The sequence below is a fragment of the Ammospiza nelsoni genome, chromosome 11 (assembly GCF_027579445.1).
Source record: "Ammospiza nelsoni isolate bAmmNel1 chromosome 11, bAmmNel1.pri, whole genome shotgun sequence".
Taxonomy (NCBI): Eukaryota; Metazoa; Chordata; class Aves; order Passeriformes; family Passerellidae; genus Ammospiza; species Ammospiza nelsoni.
In genome coordinates, this window is record NC_080643.1 from 16,761,740 (window position 1) to 16,779,844 (window position 18,105).

At 45.9% G+C, this 18,105-nt stretch overlaps 1 protein-coding gene across 3 annotated transcripts in view; it reads right to left on the reverse strand.

Annotated features, from left to right (window-relative positions):
• The window catches only part of RBM6 (RNA binding motif protein 6), a 58,825-nt gene extending 40,722 nt beyond the window's left edge, over positions 1–18,103 (reverse strand). For all 3 annotated transcript variants that reach the window (XM_059480237.1, XM_059480238.1, XM_059480239.1), the window contains exons 1-5: positions 17,924–18,103; positions 13,553–13,662; positions 10,034–11,372; positions 8,382–8,471; positions 7,318–7,387 (exon numbers count right to left, since the gene is read on the reverse strand). In XM_059480237.1, coding sequence (XP_059336220.1) covers positions 7,318–7,387; positions 8,382–8,471; positions 10,034–11,372; positions 13,553–13,596 — 1,543 coding nt within the window. In that variant the 5' untranslated portion in view covers positions 13,597–13,662; positions 17,924–18,103. The remainder of the gene's footprint in view (positions 1–7,317; positions 7,388–8,381; positions 8,472–10,033; positions 11,373–13,552; positions 13,663–17,923) is intronic.
• Between the last annotated feature and the right edge of the window lie 2 nt (positions 18,104–18,105).

Genomic DNA, 18,105 nt, shown 5'->3' on the forward strand with positions numbered 1-18,105 from the left:
CTCCAAGGGCAGCTAGAGCATAAAGCATGGTGTGACTATGAAGGACTTCTACATCCCTGAAGGAATCTGTGGTCTCACACACTGACCTCTGGGGAGCTCAGGTAATGGAGAACAGAGATTGTGCACCCTGTTCTCAGACAATCTGCCATCTGTGATTGAAAGGAAGACCTACCTCATGAGTGGGAGATTTTGGCAATGTGCCCATGACCCCACGCACAAGATTTGCCTGTTTCCTCCAAGGAAAGATGCAGGTGTAGGTCTGTTATTATTCACTCATACCAGAGTGAAAAACACTGGAGAACACAGGGCTTTCTCTGGATCTCTGTGCTATTACACTGGGCTACTATTAGGAGGCATCATACACTCAATGCTTCCAGGAAAACAGGAGCTCCTGGACATGCTCAGGAATGGCTGTACCTGTGTTTACTCAGCAGGCACTGCCTTTGCAGTGAGGATGGGCACCAGAGTAGTACCTTTTGTGCCAGGCAGAGGAAATAAATCTGTCCCACCAGTCTGAAAAGCTGGAGGGCACCCCACAGCACGGCAGGTACAGCAGCAATCTATCTATGCTACCACTGAAGCCAAAATCATGAGCTCTCTCAATACCAGCTGGTGGATTCTGAGCATCCATATATTTGTCAGATCTCTTTACTGCACAGATAAATTGGTCTTCAGAGCTACTAAAGCTGAAGAGCTATACTAGAATAAACAGGACAATCTGCAACAAGCCATATCCCCAGTCCCTTTCAAAGGCTGAGTGTTTACAAGCCACACCTGCTGCTGGGAAAAGGCCTGTCACTTCCTGCTGTCCCTCTGTGTAAAGAAGTACACTCTTACACACTCATTCATGACAGAGAACAACACTGAAACCACAGGAAATGAAACAGAGCTGTATTCTGAAAGATAGAGCACTACAGTCCACTCTCCTTCCTCCATCCTGAAGAACAAGACACAGAAAGGACCTGCCTGAGACAACCTCAAAGGTGGACACCAGCAGCTCCATCAACTACAGGAACTATTACAGTCAGAGCCCCAATGGCTGTCAACCATTCTTGGCCCAAGGAGGACAGTTTATACACAGCACAAAGGAGAGGAGAGAAAAAAACCCAATGTTAACACTGTACACACTGTAGTTTTATTAAAGACAAACTATCACATTATGTTTGTACAGAAACCTGGAATCTGAGGAATGTTGGGGCCCTCACTAGACTCCATGAGAGAGGATTGTGAGCTGCATACCTGGGAAGATGTTCCACCCAGGAGCTTGGTTTTAAAGTGCTGCTAATGTGAACCTGGTGTCCAGGATATATGACTTGGCATCTCAGCACAAAGTAATCAAGGTAATGTCAGTAGACTGTGCAAAGCCTTGAAATTTTGCTCCAGAGATGCAAAAGGAATGAGCACCTTTGTAAAAACGGATTCTGCATGTCAAAAAGGCTGCGAGCATGTTTTATGGATGGATGTGTTTGTTGCATTTTCAGAATAGGCCTTATAACCCTGAACCAAGGCTGATCACCATCACAAACACTGACTTAGACCAGATTTGTACTTCTATTTCCCAAGCCACCACATCACAGATAAGGAAAGAGGAGCAAGAATCCCTTTTGCTTCCAAGAGACAATGCACTAGTGCCCTGAAACCAAGCAAGGCAAGCCAAAAGCCTACTGCCCACACAGCTGGGAAAACTGGCAAGGACTGCTATTGATGACCATGGACTAATTCCAGTTAAGTGTATTTTTTGGTTCTTGGCACACTATTCTAGCTACAAGTTAGAGTCAATTGGCTCAGGCAGATCAGTGCTGGAGATATTTCCACAAGTGCTGGCAGGTGAGCCCTGCAGTCTGCAGAACTCTGCTGATCACTGGGGGATCTGACCACACCTCAAGGGGAAACTCCTTGTGTGTTACAGGATCTCCTGAGCTCAGGGATGGTCACCTCAGCTCTCAGCAAGTGCCTGAGCTCTGCATGCCTGAGTCATGGCTGATGCTGCAGTGAGCCACACAACCACCACTGTGCAAAGCACCAAGCACAGCAACAGGAGATTCTTCATCCTGTGGTGCATCAGCACCAGCCTTGATGGTGAGCCAAGCTGCCCTCTGTATAATCAGCACAACAGGCCAGATGCCCCTCTGCACCACAGCATGTGCTAGAGCCATCCCACAGCAACCCACAGCGTGTGTTTGTACCAAACCCAAGAATCCAAGTCCTTGTGGCACCTAGTCCTCATCTAACTCCAGAGAGCTGGGGCCAAGCCCTCTATATGGGGAAGCCACCAGCTCATCACAAACCCACCCTTTGGAAGAGTTTCCCCCTGGGCACTGCATCACTCCAGAAAGGAAACAAAAAGGTTTTTTCTGTTTGGCACAGTTCCAGAAACACTCCCTCCCCCTGCAGATGAGCAGCTCACCTCTCCAGCCCTACCTAAAGCTGAGAGCTGCAGCATGATGGCACCTGTGGCAGGAGCAGCATCTTGCCAGCATTTCTGGCCTCCAAGAGCTGCCCTACCCAAACACCACCCACAGCAAGGAAGCTAAAACCCTGTTATATGTGGGCCTGACAAATGCACAACCAGGTCTGCCTCAAGGGAAAGGTGATCTCACTGCCTTGGAATGCACTCCTGCCATGGAAAATGGAGAACTTATCCCTGCTGAGAAGAGATGCACCAATTTAAAAAAAAAGATCTGCACCAATTTTTCCATTACAAGCTGGAAACTTCTGGACTCTTAGATTATGAGTTTTAGCAAAATATAACACTGAAAAATACAATTCTGAATTCCAAAGGCTTCCTGATATATTCCTGAAACCAATGATTCACTGTTGTGATATACAAGATAGACTGCACTTGGAAGGGGGAAAAAAAAGCAGCACCTTTTAAAGATTTATCTAAGGGGCTTATTAATATTTAACAGGGCACCAATGCGGCAGAGCTTAGAGAGAAAAAGCAAGATAATCCAGTTTCTTGTAGGACTTGGCCAAGGCAATTTTAAGTTTAACACAGGGAGGGATAAGGGAAGCAGTTCCAAGCACCACATAAGGGGCTGGCCTGGACAAATCAAACAGAACATGAATGCTAGGGCAAGAAGGAGGCTGAGCAAGCAGTAAAGTACATTTAGTGGCAATAATACTTGCTAAAACACAAGCTTTTCAAAATGGAGCAGGCAGCTGCCATAAAGCAGCTCATGTTTCCAAGTGACACTACATTTCTTGGGTGTTCCTTCAGCACAGGAAGGAGCCTGTCCTTTAGCAGGAGCCACCTGTGTCCATGCGGACATTGCTCTGGCCCCAGGCATTCCTGCTGCTCTACCTGCTCCAGGCATTCCTGTTCACAGGTGCTTTGTTCCTCAGGGGTGCTGCATTGTGTTCACACATACACACCCAGGGTTCAAAAGTGAGTATTTGCAAGGGTCAAAACAGGGTTAAAACCCCAAATCTCCCAATTTTTGAAGTGCTGCACTAATTTAGAGTACATAAAGAGGCTGGGGTAGATGTCACAGTTCCTCTTGACTAGAATCCAGCTCACCTGGTCCCTCCAGGTCCACTTCAGAGCTCCTCTCCACCCCAGTGAGAGTCCATTCTCCACCAGGCTCTCCCAGCCCAGCAAAAATTCTTCTCAGTTCCCCAGATGGGCTTATGGAGTGAGCTAGAGAAGTCTTGTGGGCTGTCAGCCATTTCTCAGGCTCACTTTCCCTGAACAGCTTTCACAGCTGCTGGTACCAACACTAACACGAATCCTGGTTGGAAAACACATGTTCCAAGCTTGTCCCACTGCATGCTGCATGCAGGAGAACAATTTGAACAGAAGGCTCACTGTGGCTTGTGCTTTCACTTATAACTCTGGACACCACTGCAGTGTCCTTTAAGACAAGCAGCCCTTTAAGATAAGGCTGGCTCCACATGCTTCCTTCTCCAGGGCACATGTGAGTGATTCAGCCAGAGCTCTGTGCATATCAGACCCTCAAGATGAGATCTCAGGCTTATGTCTGACATTACTCAGGGAAGTAGAAATAAAGCCTTATGAAAATCAGGCAGGAGATAAGTTTAAAATATGATCAAAATCAAAACCAGGGCAAGGTATGTTCATGTTAGACTCCTTAAAGGTCAAAGGTGTCAGCTTCAAGTTCGTGGCAGTCAGCACTGAGGCAGGAGCGTGGACAGTAAAAGGAGGAAGAGAGACCCCATTCCATGAGCAGCCAGTGCTGTCACACACTGCACTCACACCTCCAAGGAGGGGACACCACGGTGTAAAGCCACATGAAAGCCCAGAGCCCAGCAAGCAGAGACAAGCACCTTCAGATGGGACAGGGGAGCTCACAACCCCTTCCCAGAGAGCTGCTGACAAGTCATCACCACAGACATCCACAGGAGCAGTGGGACATCCATGCTCTGCCTCCACACAAGGCTCCAGGACATCCTGCACACCAAAGCAGCTGATAGTCCTTCAGAAGGCTCCACAATCACCTTAAGGTTTGTTCTTTGCAAAGGTTAATTGGACAGACATAACCAAACACACTTGAGAATGCAAGCTGAAAGATTTAATATAGTTATTTCTGCCAAGGCATATACATCACACTAGAAGAAGCCCTCCTCCACCCAAAAATGGATTTGGCACTTCAGTCTGAACGTACAGGCATCGACTCAAAAATCTAACTGATGGAAATTACAAGTTAATGTCTTTTAGGGTAATACTATAAAGTCTGACTTTGACATTTTATCATTGTAAATATCTGCCTCTTTGATTTAAATAGAATTACTATGCCACTTCTTAAGGTCTCTCACTGCCTTGTTTAAAATCTAGCCATCGTTTCAGTTTGTGGGCTTCAGAGACAAAATAATCTAAAGAATCAACAGCTTGAATGCATACCAAAATCACACCAGGTATATTAAGAACAGAGTTCCATTCTCAGCACAGCCTTCTGTGAAAATAGACTTTCCTTCGCACATACAGGGTATGTAAAAAAAGGGGCTTTATAAAGAAATTGAGCTGCTTTTTCCAAGAAAAATCAACCATATCTTTTTCCCCAAACCAGAAAGAGTCTTGTAGAAGATCATACAGTGGAATCATTACACTGAAGCTGCTGAGATAAGCTTTATGATAAGCATTATCTTTTTGAGAAACTGATCCAAACCTCACTTATTTTGAGTTAATTGCGTGTTATTTGTTACAGCTGTTATTGTTTCCCCCACAGCTGCAGGCATTCTTCTCTCAAACACACTCAACATGCGTACTCATGATTAATGTTATTTTTAACATTTCTGGACAGCATTTAAAAATATACAACCCACTCAGACTGGCTTAGCACGTGCTCCTCTGAGCCAGGCTGCCATTGTCCCACCGAGCCCATACAGCAGTGCAGGTGTATCCCAGAGACATCAGTAATCCTAAAGGTTTGCTTTTCATTCTTATGGATATTTACATACACACCCCATCATAAAAGCATTGTTCAGCCCATGACTGGCCTCTAGTTTCAGAGGTTTAGCTTTCCAGAAGTTAATATTAAATCATTTCTATACACTTCTCTAGGAGGAGCCAATGTGGAAAGCTGGATTAATTTTACTACAGCTTCTAGTTACCCAATTTCTAAAACAAGTATTCACAATGCAGGAAGCTTTTATTGCCCTAGACACATCCATCTTGTGCAAGAAGGATCAGAGAGCTGTTTAAATGCAGCCTCAGGACACAATGCAAAACAAAGACTTTGGAGCCTCCACGTAACCTGGAACAAAGCTACGCCGCTTAAATGACTGATGTTGACTGGACAGGGTTAAACAACAGCTTTACACAGCTCATAAAACACCACCTAATTTTAACTTCATTCTTTACCTCCCCACAATTGCCAGAAAAACTTTTTAAAAAGCCAACTTTGCAGCTGAAGAGACAGCCTGGAACAGAATGCAGCTTTTGGAGAGACAGCAGAAAACTGCAGCCCTCGCATCACATGTGAGCACCCGCAGATACCGGAGCCTCTGCACATAACTTCAGACACTGAGTCTCATCCTCAGCAGCCTTTGAAACAGGGAAGGGGAAGGAAGAAACAGCAGCTCTCTAATGAGGGCAGTAAGTCCTAATAACGTACATGGGAAGAGACTTACAAAGAAATTTCCAGTTCAATTTGATTTATTACTGAAGTGACATGTTTCAGAAGGAAAAAAAAAACCAAAACAACTGACAAATCTCATCAGCACAGGCAAGAAAGGAGAGTGTTGCAATTATTGTGTTGCAGTCAGTGCTGTGTGGGTGACGACAGCAATACTGAAATATGCTTAGGAAAGAGGAAAGGAAGCAAGAAAGACTAACTGTGCCCCTTAAGCCCTGCTTTTTAGGCCAGATTACGTGACACAGGGATGTTCTTTAGTTCAAAGGTTCCTGAGAAGGTTGTGAAATCTCCTTTGACAGCTTCCAGAAACAAAAATACACAAATACCCCACTGCCCCAGTTTCTCAACACATTGGAAGCCTTTACATAATGAATTGACACCAAGAATTCCAGCTGCTTCATGTACAACTCATACTGAAAATATGAAAAAAGCACTGACGAATGTAGAAGCCTCTGCTCTCCTAGGTTTAAAAATAAAATTAAAATAAAATACCAGTTTCCAGGTATTTCCTACTAGTATTATCCACACCAATCCCCAGGACTCACCCTTCCTACCATCGCACATCTTTGTTCCAGTACAACTCTTTCACAAAGCAGCCTTGTAAAATATTTCTTTCTTCAGAATCCTATACACACTGATCAGAAGTACAGCAGAACTTTATTCTTTGAATGAGGAAGAACAACCAGACCCAGTATTTGGATATCTGCTTATAAAACTTACTTTGTCTTTTTATTTAACCTGTCTTCGTACCTAAGCAGGGCACCAGTTTCAGGCTACCGAAGGAGAAATGTTAGGATGGAACAGGTTTCCTGAGGACACTATTTGTGCAGCATTTGTTCCACAGTAAGACCACCTCAGAAACGAGATTTAGAACATTCCAAAAGGATTTAGTAATAGTTAAAAACAAAAATTATGGAAAAATTAACCTGCTGTCCCATGGCTTTACTCTTGATAGATATTAGAACAGCCTTAGTGCTCTTCCTGCTGCTCCTACACCTCTCCAGAGGCAGCTGGACACATGCTTTACCTCTGAGGCAGCAGTGAGTACACCCATCAATTTTGAGGCCAAGAGGACAAACTACAAAACTCACAGGGTATTTTCATTAAAAAATACCTGCAATTAGGGAATGTAAGACTTTAACCAAATTGCCTAAGAGGATATTGGTGTAAAAAATACCCTGTTGTCACCTTGAAAGTAGAAGCACTGGAAAAGCATTCTCACCTGAGCTGTAATCTTTCAGTCGCAGGTCCTTCACAGGTGTCCCATCAGGCCCTCGGAAAGCGTTGAGGATCTACAGGAAAAATAAGATCCACTTCATCTCCAAAATCAAACCTCCAAACCCAAGGTACTTGCCAATGCACATTTCTGTCTCCAAGAGTTCTGTTCTTTCTAGGTTAAGGCTGTTACAAACTGACACACTTTCCAGCAGTACCTGAGAATTAAGTTCCAGCCGTACCTGAGAATTGTTACTGAGTTTTCAAAGTATTTTTGGGTTTTGTTTGAAGAAGTGAGCACCATTTACACCACAATTCAACTGTTCAAAGGTTTATTACACTGCTTTCAGCCAGACTCAGATCAGATCCTTATTTAAGGTCAAAGATGTCCTACTGCCTTTAAGAAAATCAAAGTACAAGAGCAACTGTTATGGGTCTTATCATCCTCTGAAGGACAAAGTTCTCTTGTGAGTTCTCCTTTATCAAGCCCCAGAAGATGATCACTACAGTTAGCCCTAGCAAAAACTGCTGCATGTAGGGGTTCTCATGCCTGGAACCTTCACCAAATAAACAAAAAACCCCAAAACTGAAGTCCTAATTCATAAGAAATTGAGCTACTTTCACCATGTAGCCTACATCATTTTATGGGTATTTTTTACTAAAATCAGCAGGAACAGCAGATATCTTTTCCATCTCTGTAAGATCTCATTTAAGCAATTTCAAGTAACTAAGAACAAACAAGTTCGCTTAGACACTACTTGTCTTCTGAGCCCAAAATAGTAGTAACAATATTTGGTATATATAAAGCAGTGATGAAGTAAGGCATGTTGCAGAGTCTGGAGTCAAGGCTTCTAGCTATCAACACCCCACATGCAACCACAGGAAAACTCATCACTTCCAGAAGCCCCAAAAACCCAGAATAATCAGATAACAGGTAACATTGCAATGACTTCTAAATCTGGATTTTCCCCTGGGGAAATGACAGACCATCTGATATGCCTTAACCAGACTTCAAAGTGGTACTTTAGAAACCCTCAAGAGAAGTTTCTGGATGAGAAACATCCCACTTACATCATCCTTTGTGGCAGTTTCAGGCACTCCTCCCAGTCGAATGAGCTTGCTTGGCTTCACATACTTGGGGCAGGTCCGGTAATCTTGGTCCTTGAGTTCACACAATCAAGATGGGTTTACAAATGAGAGATGCTGGCTCACAAGATACACAAGCAGCAGCAAAATAAAGCAGGGGAAAATTCAAAGGCAAAGGCCCATAAGCAGCCTGACTCAAAGCTTTAACCCCTGCTGGAGATTCAGGGAGCTCTGGAGGAGCTCTTCACATGCTCACTGAGCTGTATAGGAAGATATAGCTCCAGGAAAATAAAATGGGCAGATCATATCTCTCTGCTTTCCAGCAGTGGGAGATTCGAATTCAATAGCAGTTATTCAAATTCAATAGAAGTTATTAACTCAGTAGTTACCACTACCTTCATGTTTGCAAGACAACCGAAGGAAAACAAAGTATATATGAGATAGTAGTACACAGGCCCACCCAAGGCAGGAGCTTCTCTCTGATCCTGCTCATAAGCAACATCCAGGGCAAAACAACAAAATACGTTTATCTGTAACCACTTCCCCCAAAACCCTCTGTCAGGTCATTTTCAGCCTGGGGACTTTCTGAACCAAATCTGGTTCTACATATTTAGCAACTCTCACTTGCTAAACTGCACTTCTCTTGGGTGTAGTGAGAGTCTTATGTATTGGATAAGTGAGTCCTGGTTGCTCTAAATGAGCTACAGCTGCAAAGTCCTTAGTTGGGCAGCAGTTGTAGCTCATGAAGGCAACTGGGATAAAAGGGGGTGGGTCTAGAGTCCAGGAGGAGCCCCTGTGAAGCCACGAGGAACTGCACAGCAGAGAGGAACTGCATGGTAGAAAACCAGCCATGAAGGTATGGACTTTAAGAATATCATAACAAGAGTATGGGACTCTAGAAATATGAAATACAATAAGATAACAACAACAATTGGTCACCCCGACGTGATGGAGGTATGCAGCCTGAAGAGCTGTGGAAAATAGGACAGCCTGAGAGCTGTAGCAGCCTGAAGAGCTGTGGAAGATTGTGTGTATTGTACTTGTGTGGTGTATGGGGCCTTTGAGTCTTGGGATAAAACATGTATTGTAAAGGAAATGAATATATTGTACTTGAGTATCAATATTGTATTTGAATACATCTGTTAGTAATAGAAAAAGGGGGAAATGTAGTGAGAGTCCTATGTATTGGATAGGTGAGTCCTGGTTGCTCTGGATGAGCTACAGCTGCAGGGTCCTTGGTTGGGCAGCAGCTGTAGCTCATGAAGGCAACTGGGATAAAAGGGGGTGGGTCGAGAGCCCAGGAGGAGCCTCTGTGAAGCCATGAGGAACTGCACAGCAGAGAGGAGCTGCATGGTAGAAAACCAGCCATGAAGGTATGGACTTTAAGAATATCATAACAAGAATATGGGACTCTAGAAATATGAAATACAATAAGATAACAACAACACTTGGGAAATGTTTCTGAGATAGAAAGGGTGCCCATTAAATAATCTGGAGCAGAGAATGATCTCAGAGAAGGATGGTGAATTAGAATAGAACTGAAGTGATTGGAACATGGATGAAGACTCCTTCCCAACTCCTCCCATTCTTTGGCCAACACACATTTAACAGAGACATCAATTGACAAAAACACCTACCTGGAGGTTCTTATAGGGCCTAGAATCTTTGCTGGGTTTTCCTTCTGCAAAGGATTTGCCATGTTCATAATCAAACATTTGATGCCCCGGCAGCCGGTGATCCACATCCCGATATTCCATGTTCCTGTAGTCTGTATCTTGCCTCCCAAGGAAATCCAGGTCACCTTCACCCTTTAACCCAAGATCAGCATCGGATCTTTGCTGCTCTCCCCCAGAAAGCTGCTGCTGTTGCTGCTTGTTAGCAAATGTCTGAGGTTGCTCTTCTTGGTCCTGAAGAGTAGGAAGAGGTCCACGGCTATTCTGGAAATTGTGTGAAGTGTCATCTTCAAGACCCAGTCCCAGGGATTCCTCTTCTCTGGCTGGTGCTTCCGAGTGTTGGAATTCTCCTTTTTGGCTACCAAAGGGATTTCTATCTAGACTAAGTGCAGACTCATCTCTTTTGCTGGTGCTTAAACCGGAGCCCTCCCTTTCTGCTAAAGGTACATTAGGTTGGTTGTGTCTAAAATCTACAAGGCTTTGATCCACAGGAGGCATTTCCCTATCTGAAAAGTCCATGGGAGGAGCCACATCTCTGCTCCTAAAGTCCTGATCAGATCGGGATCTGTGTCTATTTCTGAAGTCTGACGATGGTGCGTTCCTGTTTCTGAAGTCCAGATCAGAGGTGCCCATGCCCCTGAAGTCCAAATCAGGTACATCCCTATTTCTGAAGTCTGAATAGGAATGTTCTCTGCCCCTGTAGTCTAACTCAGACATGTCTCTTGCCCTAAAGTCTGAATGAGGCCCATCTCGACCTCTGAAGTCGAAATCATAAGACCCCCTTCCCCTGAAGTCTGACGGAGGTTCCTCCCTGCCCCTGTAATCCATGTTGTGTGCTTCCCTGTCCCTGTAGTTCATGCGGAACGTGTCCCTGTTCCTGTAGTCCCCTGAGGGAACATCCCCAGCCCTGAAGTCCATGGGGGGCCCTTCTCTCTCCCGGAAGTCTCCAGAGTACATATCCCTGCCCCTGTAGTCAGAAGGAGGCGGCTCCCTACCTCTGAAATCCATCTGAGACTCATCTCTGCCCTGGAAGTCAGATGGTGGGAAATCCCTGCCCCTGAAATTGTGGTGCCCATCCCCACCTCTGAAGTCACTACGTGGTCCATCTCTAGCTCCATAGCTGAAAGAAGGTTCCTCTCTGTTGGCAAACTGAGGATTGAGGAGGCCTGAGAGTCCCTGGATATCAAAAGGAAGTGATTTTCTGCCAGAGAAGTTGCCAGAGTGTCTTTCTTGACCAAGACTATCAAGGGAAGGAGGATATTCCCTGTTCCACCCGGGAGCAAACCTTTCTTCTTGGCTCCCACTGTAGAAATAAAGACAGTATTATTCATAACGTGCTTAAGAGTCTGAAATCTACACAGCAGCACATTCTTCTCTAAACTTTTATAGAGCTGTGTAACAGTCTAAGATCCGCAGAAGATAGTGATGTTTGGCAGTTTAAGATGAGGCAGCATACGACAGATGTGAGAAAGTAAACTGGGTGCTCCCATTTCAGCACAATTTCCAGAAGCACTCAACAGAGAATACCTGCAACATTAATGGGTTAATGATGGTAGCAATCCACATAGTCCTGCACTGCACACAGCTCTGCAGCTGTCTGAGGTGCCAGCAGCTGGTGTGTTGGTTCATTAGCATCACCAGCACACGCCTGTGAGGAGCCCAGGAGCTTAAGCTCTCTGGGCAGTATGGAAACAGCTAAATTAACACATCATCCTGAGGCACAGGAAAGCAGAGGTTACCAAACAGGCTTTACTGATATGCTACAAAGACTCATTTATGCTTCCTTGTGCTGCAGTCCAAACTGGAAAATTCTGAAACCATCAGTTCACTGAGGGTGCCTCACAGGACTATGCCAACAATCAACATCCAAGATATCCCTGTGCTCATGCCTCAGACTGTCTTACACTGAGTTCACAAGACTGACAGCTATGAGTTCTCCCAATATCTCCACAAAAACACTCAGGAAGAATTTTCCTCTTAAGGCAGTTGTTCAAAATCCAATGGGGCTTTTTTTTTTTTTTTTTTTGTGGGCTGGAACTATCTGATTTTTCATCTAAGCAAGGCTCTAATACATATTTTAAAAAACAGAATGATACAGTATCAGCACATTTTAAAATAACACCAAATGCTACCCAAAGCAGTGGACATTTCCTTAGCAACTACAGCAAGTCATGTTGGACTCTGAGTTTCACTACAGAATCACTCACCAAGATTAATCAAAGCATACACAGATTTCCTAAGGCACCCGGTCCATTTCACCACCATGTAGAATAGCAATTAAAACTTGGATCAAGGTTAGCATTCCCCACCCAATACATTAAAGAACGATGCCAATAAAATCCACTTAAAAATCATTAGAACGGCACAATTGATATAATCACAAGACACAATCCCTCCCTCATTAACACTGTTACTACATGTTCTGGAGGATACTGATTTTTATCAGCTTTCTCAACACATTACAGTAGACAATTATTTGAAGTATTCCTAGAGCAGAAACCTAAGGCATGCCATGAGCAGTTCCTTTATCACACTGATTTTCAAGGGACTGAGGTGCACACACGAGCAAAGGATGAAAGAATGATGCACAACAGAGGAAAATTCTAGATTTTGGTGGCTTCATTTTTGCAGCCAGCACTCTCTTGCAAACACAGGTCACAAGTAACCACCAGAGGAACACAAGCTAATAAAAATATTGTGTTGTACAGGTCAGCTGCATATTAATCTTTAGAACAGTTGCAGTGACATTCAAAAATGTCTTATGAAGGAGTATATGAGGATATAGATTTTTTGCAAGTGCATGTAGTGGTAGGACAAAGGGGAATTGGCTTAAACTGAAAGAGAGTGGGTTTAGATTGGACACCAGGAGTAAATTCTTCCCTGTCAGGATGCTGAGTCCTTGGCACAGGCTGCCCAGTGAAGGATGCCCCATCTCTGGAAGGGCTCAAGGCCATGTTGGACAGTCTTGGAGCAGCCTGGGATAGTGGAAGGTGTCCCTGCCCACACCAGGGATTTGGAACATGATGGTCTTTAAGGTCCCTTCCAATCAAACCATTCTGTGATTCTATGATATATGGACTTATTAACCTCATGGAAAGAATTAAACTCTCAATATTTTAATAAAATTGTGTGTGCAATAAATGTGGCAGTATTTCTGAACTAATTTTCTTCTCTTACAGGCATTAACAGCACATAATACCAAAAGCCATACAGCATATCACATTGGCTCACAACAGCTAAACTAAGTATCACTAGAAAAGGTGGTGTGGAGGACTTGAAATATTAAAAGCAGCTGTTGCCCAAAAACTAAATTTAAAACTTCACAGAAATGCAAAAACCATCAATTAACTTGTCTGTTCTTTGGCCATCACAACTAGCTCCATAGAGATCTCATAACTTCCACCAAAACAGTAAACAGTGAGTTCCCAAGGCTTATTGTATTTAAGAACATTCCTGAAATAAACCATACATTGAAGCGCTTACCGAAAAGACCCCATTCTGTTGCCTTGTCGATGGTCTCCCCACATTTTGATCTTGTCTGGTAGGCTTCCAGAAATGGTTAATTCACTCTAACAACACCCAGACACCACAACCTGTTGAATAAAAAGCATGATGATAAGCCACAAGGCAAAGAACACACATGACATGAGAAAAACACTGCTGGTTAGAAGGTGTGTGTGTAACATCTGATCAAGATCCACAGATATACAAGACCACACTCGGGCATGAATGAATTCAAGTGTTGCATTTCTACACGTTCAAATTTGTAAGTGCCAAATGACTCCTGAAATCAAACTGTCAATATGGTGGGCAAACAATTTGATATCTGCTTTGATTAACACAGAGCTTTCCAACATACTGTGCTGTCTGACACTATTCAGGGTGCAGCTAGAAAAGTGAGAACGCCGCCATCTATAAACAACAAGGACCGCTGCCGAACAACAGTTTGCAATTAATGTTTAATCCAAACTATTTTTGCCAAAAGCTCTTTGCTGTTCAAGGAAATTATCGCCATTCTTGGTCTACCATGGATACTCTGCCCTCAGAAGTATGTAGACAACAGAGGAGGTTTTGCCAATAAATCATGACAGGCACTGTTCTCCAACGCTGCCCTCATCAAGTAGAGTGACGCAAGTAACACTTGCCTCAACAGAAATCTAAAATTTCATCCACTTCCTCCCACCAGCAGAGAAGGTGAGGATTTCCTGGCGATAACCAAAGCCAGGACTTGAAATAGGAAGTACTTCTGTCTTTCCAAAAGAAAAAAAAAGGCTGCAGCAGAGCATGGAGAAAACTGAGGCAGATGGCAACCTGCTGGCCTCAAACCTGCTTGGCCAGTCCAGCTGCAGTGGGGCAGGAGGGCTGCCATGCCACCAGACCAAGGCTGGGAGACCTGGGGCTTAGACACTGTTCCAAAGAGGGATTATTTACCTCCAGTGGCTGAGGGGACGGAGGACAGCACAGACAGTCACTGCCAGGCCTGGCTGGAGCAGCTCTTGGCACACAAAGTCCTGTTTGTTCTGCCTTCCAAAGGTCAGCGCTGCCATAGCAGAGGCAGGTCAGCAGAGCAGGTTAGGACAGACCTTCCACCAGGGAGCAATTCCAGGCGCTGCTGCTGGCAGCTGTCTGTGCCAAGGAGCTGAGGGAGCTGCTGCTGTGCCAAGAGAGTCCATGCTCTTGCCAGGGTCCACTGCCCACCAGGGAAGGCTCAGGTGGGAGCCAGGGACAGCAGGTTCTGGCAGAAACCAAGCATGCAGAGGCTGAGGAAGGCAGCCTGTGCAACCACCACTGATCCATCCACCCCAGCGTCACTGCCAAGGAAACAGGTTCATTCCATTGGCCACTCAGTCTGCTCCCATTTTACATGGCTCTTGATAAATAACTGCCCTGGTCCCAAGGATTTCCTCCATCTTTCTAGGAGGAAAAGTTCTCTTTCTAAGAGAACTAAGACCACACCCCCTCCATGGCAAGGACAGGCAAAGGGAGATGGTTCCTGTTGTCAGCCAGTCCTTTCATCCGAGATCTTTTGCAGCCTGCAGACCTCACATTTCTTGCTCTTCCCTTCTGGATTTCCCTCCCCCACTCCACTTCTCCTTAAGTCAACAACCTCACCAACGCTTAAAAAAAAAAATCCCTTGCCAGCTGGAAACTGTTTAGACACAATATTCAAATTATCAGAAAAGGAAAAAAATACCACTGGACAGCTACCAGGCCTGGCACAGGCCTGCTGGGCCATGCAGCAACCTCCGGGAGCGTGAGGTCATGGTTCAGTAACACAGGGAGCAACAGTGGCTCTGACAGCCCCCACTCAGCCTGGTCTGCTCCCCGCCTGCGCCTCTGGCAAAGCACCGGCTGTGAGTTGTGCCAGCTCGTGCTTTTCTGGGTCTGCACCACGGATGACCCTCACAAGAGAGTTATATTTAACCCAGGTCACTTCAGTGATACGCTTTACCACACAAGCACACAAACCAAGGTGACAGCAAACTGCAGGACAGGGACAGAAGGGTCTTAGCCTGGCTTCCACTGATGCCAGGATCTCCTGAAGGTACACCCTGCTACAATTGCTCCAAAAAAAGCACACCGTGATGAGACATCGTGAGGATTCACCCTTCTGCCACGGGCAGGTACCTGCCAGCTCAGCTGCCACCTCCCAGCTCCCAGGTAACTGCTGGGAGACAGGTCAGAGTGAGGGAGGCTGTGTGCCAAAGACACCCCAGGCCAACAGCGATCGTGGCAAAAAGCCACCTGCGTGCTTGGAACTGTGCACCCATTAGTTCTGCCATACTCTGGTCACAACCAAGTGTGTGAGGATTTGGAAACAGTCCAGTCACTGGCAGAGCCCAGAGCAACAGCTCTCTAGGACAATAATGAGCAGTTCCAATTACCCTGAACATTTGGGAGGCAGATATGCATCATCCTTCCCTACTCCTATCCCAGCTGGCTCTACCTCCTGGAGGCAAAGCCTCGGCTCCACCGAAGATACAGAAGGCACAACTAAACAAGGAGAAGCTCCTTTGTGGTTTTAGTTCCTCCAATGACTGCTGGCCACACAGCCCTCCCAGGGGAGGCTGGTGGAGCTCCGGATGCTCCCTGGCATTACACCCAATGGCTTCCTCAGGACTCTGCCCCTGCCCTCCCCAGGGCTTCCCCAGACACCCCTGGGGAGGCTCCTGACTCCACTTCCCAATCTGCACGTGCCAAGCCTGACAGCAAACTCTTGGAGCTCTCCTTCCAATTTATATCCTGCTATGGGAAAATAATGATCTTTGATCATGGGGATTGTGCAGCTGAACCAGACTAAGCAACTGGTCTTCTTGAGGACTAAATAAAGACATCTGTCAAGGGGCCAGCACAGCCCTCAAGTGTCTCCTCACCAATTTACACCCAGCTTCACATCTTTTTCCCAAATATGGGGGAGAGAAGGGTAATTGGTGACAGACTGGGTGCTATTTTCAGAAAAATACTCTGATATTCAGAGCTTCTCTCCAAACAGATTTTGCCAAGACTTCGTATTTATAGAGCATGAGGAAATCAAACACAGAACTACACACGAGAGCAGAAGAAGCAGTTTGCTGTGGAACAACTTTCTGTACTCAGTAAAGTTTTTGTAAGGCTGAAGAAAGGAAAAGGCCTCTATGAAACCTAAGTTCTGCAGGAGGTACAAGAAAAAAACATTCCCCAAAGGTACAGAAACTGCAAGTAGCCAAGAAAGGCAGCTACATCCAATGTTAGATAGAGATCTCTAATTCAGAAAAAATATCAAAAGCAGGTCACTGACATGTGAAAGGAGAGGGAACCATTTTGGCTCTCATAGGTGTCAGGGTGGAGGATTTTCATTTTAAAAAAAGGATGTGTATACTTTTCATCTATATGATGCTTCTAAAAACATGAATTAGAGACAATTGGGTGAATTCCTAACACACACCCCACCCCATTACTATCCTGACCTTGTTTGTTTCAAAGGACTTCACAAGTTGTTCCCAACCAGTGGATGTTGGGAAAGACTCACACCACAAACACCCTGCCAGGACAGGAAAGTGAATTTCACCTTCAGCAGCACTGTCAAAAGTAACACCACACAACAGCAGCAGCAGCAGCCTCTCAATTGTTTTTAAAATCAGAGCACGGGAGGTCACTGCCATCACTTCCAGCCATTCCTGATCACTGCCTTACGTGGCCTCCACCAGAGCCAGACCACATCCTGCCTCCACCTAAGGCTTTACTCACAGCCCAAAATCTCGTTTAGCCCATCACTTGGGATTAAATCCACTAACACACAGCTCCCATCAGATCCCTCTGCACCCCAGCACGAATCCAGCCCACTTCGGTCCAGCCCTTTTACAACCACAAGCATTCCGAGGTGGACACACATGTGACCTGGTGCAAAAAGGCCCAAATCATGATCAGGGCCTCAGAACACCACTGAGATAGCCACAAACACCACAGCTGCTGTCAGCGATACACACGTGGCAGGCCCCAACACCTCCGTGTGGGATATCGTATTCTGAGCCAGGGGCCGAGCATCCCAACCCCACAACCACATCCCACCAGGGAGTGAGGTTGTGATGGACACCGAGCCCACAGCACGCAGCTGCGGGCCCGCAGCGCCAGTTCCTGCTGCCTCACGCCCGCAGCGGGCCGGCCCAGCCTCACTCTGTTCCCGAGCCACGGGTGACCCAAAACAGACACACACACACAAACCCCCGCCTCATGGACCCCGCAGCCTGCCCTCCTCTACCCCGGGCAAGCCCACCCCGGGAGCCCCTCGGGACACTCTTTGATCCTCCCACCACACTGAGCGAGATCCCCTTTATCCCAGGCGATCCCCTTTATCTCCCGAGAGACCCTCATCACCTACTCCTCCTCTTCCTCCTCCTGCTCCGCCGCTCCCGCCTCGCACAGGCCCCACGGCCGCCACGGCGAGAACCCGGAACTTCCGGCTCCCTCCTCCCGCTCGGGCACCCAGAGGATGCTGGGAATTGTAGTCTCTATCACACGGTTCCTGCCGCCCCTTCTCAGCCGTGTCCTTGGGGCTC